This window comes from Bos javanicus, chromosome 10 (assembly GCF_032452875.1).
Source record: "Bos javanicus breed banteng chromosome 10, ARS-OSU_banteng_1.0, whole genome shotgun sequence".
Lineage (NCBI taxonomy): Eukaryota > Metazoa > Chordata > Mammalia > Artiodactyla > Bovidae > Bos > Bos javanicus.
Genome location: NC_083877.1, coordinates 42,824,898 through 42,834,379, shown reverse-complemented (window position 1 = coordinate 42,834,379; position 9,482 = coordinate 42,824,898). Strand labels below are relative to the sequence as shown.

The following is a 9,482-nucleotide window of genomic DNA, read 5'->3' as shown; positions in this document are numbered from 1 at the left end:
TAAGACAAGGCTGGCTCTGTGACCCTCCATCTCCCAAGTTATAAGCCCAGCTCTAATGGAACCGTACCCCCCTCCACAGCCCTGCCAGCTTGTGGGAAGGAAGTGTAGACGGCTTCAGTCATCATACTGTCACCATTCCTCCACTTTTCGTGGATCCCTTTCTCTCACTCATTCATTCGTCACCGGCTGCTACAGCACTGACCAGGGCAGACACAGAGGCTGCCCTCAAGGCGTGTACCGTCCCGCAATAGGAGGTCACAGTTATCACCCCGTGTGGTACAGGCTGCGAGGGAAGTGGGAGTGGGGCAGGGGCGTGGGGGGGCAGGGGCGTGGGGGGGCGGGGGCGGGGGCGGCTCCCAGCGCAGGCGTCTTTGCAGCAGACTGCCAGAGCTGCGTTTTCCACGACCTGCTGGAGTTTGCAATCTTGCAGGCCTCCTCTCCCGGGGCAGAAGGCCACGCACAGCTCCTCCCGGGTCCCCAGGGCCGCCCACCCGGGCCTCTCGCCGCACCTAGGACGGCGGCCGGGTCTAGGAGGGACGCCTATGGGCGCGGCGGCCCCGCCCTGGCCAGCCTGGGGCGGAGGCCGGTTCCCATAGGGATCGCGGGCCGGCGGGCTGCGACAGAGCGGGGCCAGAGTCGGCTAGGCTGGAGTGAGGCCGGCGGGGCAGCCGCGGCGCCGTGAGTCCCGGGCGGGGAGGGAGGCGCGGGCCAGGCCGCCACGTGGCGCCGCACGAGGCTGAGCGGCGCCGGCCAGAGCTCGGGTGGGAAGCGGGGGCGACGTAGGAGGGTCTCCCCCGGCCCCGCGCGGCGGCAGGACGGCGTTGCCCTGCTCCTTGCGGGCTCCGGGCCCTACCTCGCGGGGCTGTCCCCTCCTGTCCCGCCCTGCCGCCGCCCCCGCGGGGAGTCGGGCGGTGTCTTCTTGGGGAAAGGAAACGAGACCCGATATTAGAACCGGGGAAGCCCTTAACCTTCCAGGTCCTCCAGCCAGCTCATATGTCTTAGATCGGATGAACCTGACATTGAAAAGATAGTCTTACAACTCGGCTCGTTTCAGGATGACAGGTTACATTTTAACTTTCAGGGTATATACAACAGAGGATTAAACTTGAGTTACCGAAGGCAGCTGACTCGAGGCCGTCGTCTTTGACCGAGTGGCCATGGCTGAGGGGCGAGGGTTTAAGGGACTGGGTTGATTCCTAATTGTGTAACAACTGCAGTCTTCTGTCTTAGGTCCTTGACAAAGACCCATTGTTGAGTGGGGCTGTTCATGCCAATATTTACTAAGCGACATTTTCAAACTATGTGAAGATCCATTTTAAGAATTTATTCATCAATGATGGAGAAGTATGAAAAAATTGGGAAAATTGGTGAAGGATCCTATGGAGTTGTTTTCAAATGCCGAAACAGGGACACAGGTCAGATTGTGGCCATCAAGAAGTTTCTGGAATCAGAAGATGACCCTGTCATAAAGAAAATCGCCCTTCGAGAAATCCGCATGCTCAAGGTAATTTCTTTAAGGTGAATTTTCAGGAACTAAAAAAAAAAAATTACAGTGAGTCATGTTATATGAAATAAATGCCTTGAGATGTGGTCACATCTTCCTTCACAGACTTTGGTCCTCAGTGATACAGATGGGGTATCTGTGCACCAGTCACCAATTGTATAATGAATTAAAAAGTCATAGGTGTGGGGAAAGATGGTCTTCACTTTCAGACTTGCTGTGGGATATTTTATTTTTCTTCCCGATAGCTTCTTTCACATGTCACCTGTAGATCTTGTTCCTCAAGAGTCATCAACTTAAACAGTATAGGAACTTTCCACAACTCAAGTCTGCTGGTGTGCATGATTTTTAAACTTCTAGGCTAGCCTCTATTGATATTCTTAGTCTGTGAAGAGAATTAATCATTCACCTGTTTTCAAACTCCCAGGAAGCTGACAGGTTCTCATTACACCTTGTATTGATCTACTGCTGAGCTTCATAATGTCTTTGTCTTGTCTCTAGAAGAAGGATTTTTCTGTAAGTGAAATAACTGCTTTAAAAATGTTCACTAGTTAGCTCTTGGAGACCATGATACTTGGAGGGGGTGAGTGTTTATTACAAGCTGAAAGTATCTGTTTCCTGAAATGGAAATGAAGAAGGAAAGTATTTTTCCTTCATTTTTTTTATTTCTGTGAAGATGAACTCCAAATCCTGCCCTATGTAGAGTGCGACCTGCAGTGAACATGGTGGAGGTTCTTTCAACAGATTAACTTTCTCTGTTGGGTCTGGTTTTAAACAGGACCTAGGACTTCCCTGGTGGCTCAGACAGTAAGGCGTCTGTCTACAATGCGGGAGACCTGGGTTTGATCCTTGGGTTGGGAAGATCCCCTGGAGAAGGAAATGGCAATCCATTCCAGTACTCTTGCCTGGAAAATTCCATGGACAGAGGAGCCTGGTAGGCTACAGTCCATGGGGTCGCAAAGAGTCGGACACGACTGAGGGACTTCACTTTCACTTTCTGTGTTCTGACATGTGTAACTGACTATCCAACAAGGGAAAAGCAGCCTCGTGGGGGCTGAGTGGAATATCTGGGGAGTCTCCTCTTACCTCTGCTGCTGCTGCTGCTAAGTCGCTTCAGTCTTGTCCGACTCTGTGTGATCCCAGAGACGGCAGCCCACCAGGCTCCCCTGTCCCTGGGATTCTCCAGGCAAGAGCACTGGAGTGGGTTGCCATTTCCTTCTCCAATGCATGAAAGTGGAAAGTGAAAGTGAAGTCGCTCAGTCGTGTCTGACCCTCAGCCACCCCATGGACTGCAGCCTACCAGGCTCCTCTGTCCATGGGATTTTCCCTCTGCTTCTCCCTTTTTTCCAGGGCTCTCTAAATTCTTTCTCCTGTGAATTAAGTGGGTGGGATTATCACTGGACCCCGAATAGGAAGTATCAGGCTGCAGATAAATTAAAATGGGTGGATAACAGGAAAACTTTCTCTCTTTAGGTCTAGGACATTTTTACCAGCAGAATGTTTTCAGTTCGAGAAGACACTTCTGAAGCCCCTGTGCAGTGTTCCCTAGGGCAGAGTGAGACAGCAGTGTTTGCCCATCTCCCTGGACTCCCTGCCCTCCCCCCTCTACACAGGGAAAGAGGGTCTCACGGTTTCTCTGGGGCCCATGGGCGTTTTTCACTTTCTCAGGCTTTCCTAGAGGAGAAGGTGATCACTGAATTTCAACAGGATTCATTTACTCCAGAGAAAAGCCAGTCTGTTTCTAGTGGAGAGATACTCTTTTTCTGATTCTGAAGGTCACCTACAGGTGCCTCTCTGAAGCCTCTCACTATTCTTTAGCAATATGGTATTTACAAGTTTAGTCTCTGAATTAATTCACTTTCTCCAGGATGGGGGCCTCTCCTCGGATCTCTGTGTCAACCACTTGGCATGTAATGTACCTCCAATAAATGTTATTGTTGAATTGAAAAAAAGATGTTAACAAAATAAGCTCCTAGAAACTGTAGGTTGGGACTTCCCTGGTAGTCCAGTGATTCAGGCTGTGTGCTTCCACTGCAGGAGTTGGGGGTTCGATCCCTGGCCTGGGAACTAAGGTCTCATATGCCCTATGGCACAACCGAAAAAGAAAGGGTAGGTGTTGCCAATAAATTAGGAAGTCATATGTGTTTTCTTGAATAACTGAATACTGATGTCCTCTGAAGGATAGGTGTGTACGCAGAACCCTGATTTCAAGGCACACAACACTCCATTCCCCAAAATCAAGGGCACAGCTGTAGACTCCTCTGGTCTGTATGAGGTGATGGGACTAGATTACCAGTAGACTCTGTCCCTTCAAGCCCTAACTTGTCTGAATTCTTGATATTCTTGATAATGGGCGCTTAAATATTTGCTGAATAAATGAATTGAGGGTTGTTAAGTCAAGTCATATTTTTTCCATATATTTATTCAGTAAATATTTATGGAGTCTCATTATACCTAAAATAATGTTTGCATTAAAGTGTACATCCTGTCTTACAGATGTGTAACTGGTGGGAGATGAATTCTCCCTCAGCTCTCACTCCCAGTAGACTAAGTTCCTAGTGGGCAGGGCCTGTGTCATTCACCTTGTGTTCCCATGCCTGGTTTGAGCCCTCTAAATAAAGTGTTTGGAGGCTTGTTTAAACTAGACTTTGAAATGTGGAATGAGAGATAAGGTGTTCAGGGCAGCCAGTCTCTGCTAGGGAGAAAAAAAAAAAAGGTGCATAGTGGAAAGCAGTGTATGGAGGGAACACAGGTAACCCCAAAGTCTTAGCCAAGATTCCTGCTGGGTGCTAACAGGCCTGGGAGAAAAGAGAAGGAAAGGAAGCCAATGTCCATTAAGAAGGGGTGCAAGGAATGTCCTGGAATACAGGTCTGGCCCTGGGATAAGTGATGGTTTGCACATCCACGCACCTGGTCCCAGATGCCCATCCTGCCTTGGGGACATGTTGTTGTCCATGAGAACAAGAAATTGGTGAGGCCTAGGTTCGTGTTTAGGGCCCCGTCTGAGCTGCATTCAAGGCATTGCCCCATTGACCATGGAAGGGGAATACTAACCTGGGCACGAAGCACAGTTCTGTGAACTCAAGGGCTCACTGAGTGTGCATTCCTAGGGTTTTCCTTGCATACCCCCCACAGAGTTGAGGCTGTTAATGACCTTTGCTAAGATCAGGAACTAGGATGACTGAGGCTAAAGGTATCTTAGTGACCTTAGTGGGTGACATTGGTCAAGGGCTGAACCCCAGACTGCCCTTATTGTGATAAGGAAAGTAAAAAAAGCAGATTAAGACCAGATATAGAAGGCTTCAAATGCCAGGCTGAAGAGTTTGGCTTTCACCTGAAAAGAGGGAAACCAGCTAAGATATTTTTAGTAGAAAGTTATCATTTGCAGACTTTTAAATTTCATGAATCAATAAACTTCAAAAAAATATTTTTACAGATTGGGTGGTCAACATTTGAAGAAACTAGTTTATCACCATTACTTCATAAACAAAAGGACATTTTAATATTTTTTAAAAACTAGGAACGATATAACTTTAGGAGAAAGCAGTCTTCCTGAGAGAGTAGTTGACAACTAAGTCAACATCTCTCTGTATATACGTTTCTCTGGTGTGTGAGAGGATACAAGTGTAACAGTGAATGTGTGTATGAGAGAGAGATCATTGCCCCTGTTTTTCCCATTTCACTATCCATTGATGAAAATGTAGACTTCATTTGTTTTGTGCAGCCTAAATGTCTCAAAAGTTAGTACTATGTCTGAGAACAAAACTCCCTGGATCAGATGATGTCTTACTTTTAAGATCTATCTGATACAACAAAATTCTAATACTACAAAAGAAAGGAATGGTCCCTTGGATTTTATATTATAGTAGAATTTGGCATGTATCTATCCTCAGATATGTTTTTAAAACCATTTATTTAATGACTTGAAGCAACTCCTAATAATTGCTATTGGACTCTTTTAAAAATTACAGTTGTTTCCATTAAGCAGATAAGATCATGGGAGTGAACTGTCCAGCAGTCAATTGCTTAATTATTAAGGCAGCACATCTATAGTGTTTCCTGTTCTTGATGTGAAGCATATATGAAGATGTAACCATTCATTGGTAAATGGTTTTAAGGATGAAAATTATTATCAAGAAACCAATTTTGCTAATATTTTTAGAAAACATATTTTTCTGAACATTTGAAACACTTTTCAAATAGTATTACTTCACGCCACTTGGGGAAAAAAAAGTATAACACGTTTTTATGAGATAAATTCAGTATTTGTACTCATAAATTGCTCTCTAAATGTAATCCACTCTTCACCAAGAAGTCCTATTGCAGTCAACCCTTTAATATTTTCATTTTGAATCTTATTTTTTCCAGGTTACATAATTAGGCTTTTAGAAAAATAAACAATGGCTCCAGTTAAAATTAGCTCAGGGACTTCCCTGGTGGTCCAGTGATAAAGAATCCACCTTGCAATGCAGGGGATTGAGCGTTTGGTGCCTGGTCGGGGAACTAAGATCTCACATGCTGAGGAGCTTGTAAGCTGGGGTGCCACAACTAGAGAATCCATGCGCCTCATGGAAAGATCCCATATGACACAATGAAGGTCAGTGTGCCGCAACTAAGACTTGACCGAACAAATACAATGAACAAATACATGAACGAAATAGTCAGCTCATACTCTAAAACAGCAGTGACAGAAATAAAATTATCCTGCAGTACCTGAGCACAAAGCGACTATCCCACCCTTTCTCAAACTCACTTTCCACTGTGGGAAAAAAAGAAGTCAGTATTTTCAGTCAGCGTTTTTTCGTTTATTTTTTAGTATTTATTTATTTATCTGGCTGCCCTGGGTCTTAGCTGCAGCACGTGAGACCTTTTAGTTGCGGCACGTGAACTCTTAGGTGTGGCACGTGGGATCTAGTTCCCTCACCAGGGCTTGAACTCGGGCCCCCTGCATTGGGAACATGGAGTCTTAGCCACTGGCCAACCTTGGAAGTCCCTCAGTCAGTGGTTTTGATGCGACACCTGTGTGTAAGACAGTTGACACGTGTTCATTTGGCGTGAACACAGGGATTTCTGCAGAACGCCTGTCATGTCCCAGGCACTGTTCTAGGTGTCTGTCCTCACAAACGAGAGACTAACAGTAAACCTGCATGTCACGTGGTGAAAAATTAAGCAGGGTAAGGGGTTAAGGTGAGGGAAGGGCTTGCTTCTTTATACAGAGTGGTTAGGGAAAGCTTTCCTGATGAATGACATTTGAAGACATTCCAGAGGAAATGTGAAGGGGTGACTCTTGCAGCTCTTCAGGGGGAAAACGTTCTAGGCAGGTGGAGGGTAGGACAGAGGCCCTGAGGGAAGATCAAGGGATGTGTGCTAGGTGTGTTCTGGTGTGTTGTAGAAGGAGCAAAGAGAAGAGTGTGCCTGAAGCAGGGTAAGCGAGGACGAGAGTCATGGAAGACGATGTTACAGGGGTGAGTGGGTCAGATATGAGGGCCTGTGGGCCATGGTAGGAGCTGTGGATTTTACTTTGAGTGAGATGGGAGTCATCAGAGGGTTTTGAGTAGAGGGGTGCCCAGGCACGTCTTATATCCCAGAAGGGTTCCTCTAGCGGCTGCTTACTCCAGCTTCATGAGCAGGAAGCTCTGTTAGCAGACTTCATGTGACCCAGGTGTGAGGTGATGGGGTTTGCGTCAGAGAGGCAGCAGTGGAGGTGGTCAGATTCAAGATATATTCAGAGAGGAGAGCACATAGGAATCTGATGGTTGGATGAGGAATCAAGAATGACTTGAGTTCTTCACTTGAGGACCTGGAAGAACAAAGAGATCATTCACTGATAGGGAGACCCAGGTGCAAATTTAGGGGAAAGAAAATCAAGAATTCTGTTTTGGAAATGTAATATTTGAGATGCAGACCCACTGTAAAGTGGGTAATTGAATGCACAAGTCTGGCATTCAGGGAATAGTCTGGGGACCTTTCCACCAAGGGGAGCAGAGAGACAAATATCAAAGACTGAGCCCTGGAGCTCCAGCATCTGGAGGTCAATAAGCTGAGGAACCAGTGAAAGAGGTAAGAAGGGGTGCTCTTTGAGGCAGGAAAATTTGAGGTCAATGTCCTTATGAGCTGAGGGAAGGGATTTTCCTGGGGTTCAGTGGTTCAGACTCCATGCTTCCACTGCAGAGGGTCTGATTTCAATCACTGATCTAGGAACTAAGATCCCACAAGCTACATGTGAAAGTGAAAGTCGCTCAGTCGTGTTTGACTCTTTGTGACCCCATGGACAGTATAGTTAGTCCATGGAATTCTCCAGGCCAGAATACTGGAGTGGGTAGCCTTTCCCTTCTCCAGGTGATCTTCCCAACCCAGGGATCGAACCCAGGTCTCCCACCTTGCAGGCAGATTCTTTACCAGCTGAGCCACAAGGGAAGCCCACTAGCTACATGGTGTGGCAAAACAAAACAAAAAAAAGGCTGAAGGAAGCAAATGTTTCAAGAATGAGGAGCATTTGTCAAAGGTCACCTTTTGTACAGACTTAGAATTTGCCATTGGGAGAAGGAAACGGCAACCCACTCCAGTATTCATGCCTGGAAAATCTCATGGACCAAGGAGCCTGGTGGGCTACAATCCATGGGGTCGCAAAGAGTTGGACACGACTGAACGACTTCTGTGTGTGTGTGTGTGTGTGTGTTGAAAATATGAGGGTCATTTGAGATCTTAACGAGAGCTGTTTGAGTAGAAAGGTAGGAATGAAAGCTTCATCAGGGAGGGTTCAAGAGAAGAGCAAAAGAGCAAAGTGAAGACAGTGATAGAGACAACTCTTCTGAGAAGTTTTATTATAAAAGGAAACTGAGAAATGGGGCAGTATGTGCTTAGAAGGATGTGGCATCAAGGGAGAGTGTTTGAAGTTGTTGTTTGTAATATGAAAGAAATGAGTATGCTAATGGAGGGAGAGAATTCCTGGAGCCATGACCTTGGCTCTAGTCAAGGTAACTCACCTTGAGTTGCCAACCTGGACCATGACCAAAAACAGCTATTATAGCATAATAAAAGACCAATTCAGGGATCAGTTAGGAGATTAGGCCACCTCTTCTTTTATTTGGAATGTTGCTAGGTTCGTTCCCTACACTCTCCTTAATCTTTAGGTAACAGGACCCACAGCTATCTTAAAGCTGTTTGGCCTAGAACTTCTTCTACCAGGATATACAGCAGCTGATTTGTGCTATGACCCATGAACCATTCAGGAAAGAATTCAACCCCTTTTGCATAACTAGGGTTCAAACATATAAAGATATTTTGGATAGGAGGTGTGATGGTCATGAGAGAGGCCAGGTTACAGAGAGAGACAACATTCCTGAAAGGAAATCATCTAAAATCAAGAAGGCTGGGATTTCCCTGGTGATCCAGTGGTTAAGAATCCGCCTGCCAGTTCAGGGTACAGGGGTTCAATCCCTGGTCTGGGAAGATCCCACGTGCCGTGGAGCAACTAAGCCTGTGCACCACAACTCTTGAGCCCACACACTCCAGCTACTGAAGCCCATGAGCCTAGAGCCTGTGCCTCAACAAGAGATGCTACTGCAAGGAGAAGCCTGTGCACCACAGTTGGAGAGTAGCCCCCATTTGCCACAAGTAGAGAAAACCCATGTGCAGCAACAAAAACCCTGTGCAGCCATAAATGAAAAAATAAAATTTTGAAATATCCAAGACTACAGATTAGTTTTTTTAAAAAAAAGTCTGGCATCATAGACCTGTGGTGGGAAGTGATCACTGCTTCTACATAAAGCAGGTGGCTGTACTTGAATCCAACCCAGCCCCTTGGGGAACATCTGTGTGTCCAGCAAGAAAAAAGCTGTGTGGTTCTAAGCAAACATGAGTCGACTGGCCCAGAATCATTGGATTACTAAGGTCCCGAGTCTCTGTGTTGCAGAAGCTTCTCTCTGTGGAATGCAAATGATAGAACTATTGGAAGTGGAATCAAAGAATGCCAGCCAGC

General features: G+C 46.3%; 1 protein-coding gene across 1 annotated transcript in view; it reads left to right on the top strand.

Moving 5' to 3' along the window:
• The first annotated feature begins 349 nt into the window (after window positions 1-349).
• CDKL1 (cyclin dependent kinase like 1) overlaps window positions 350-9,482 on the top strand; it is a 52,955-nt gene continuing 43,822 nt past the window's right edge. Inside the window, exons 1-2 of the mRNA XM_061429795.1 lie at window positions 350-678; window positions 1,231-1,504. Coding sequence (XP_061285779.1) covers window positions 1,334-1,504 — 171 coding nt within the window. The 5' untranslated portion in view covers window positions 350-678; window positions 1,231-1,333. The remainder of the gene's footprint in view (window positions 679-1,230; window positions 1,505-9,482) is intronic.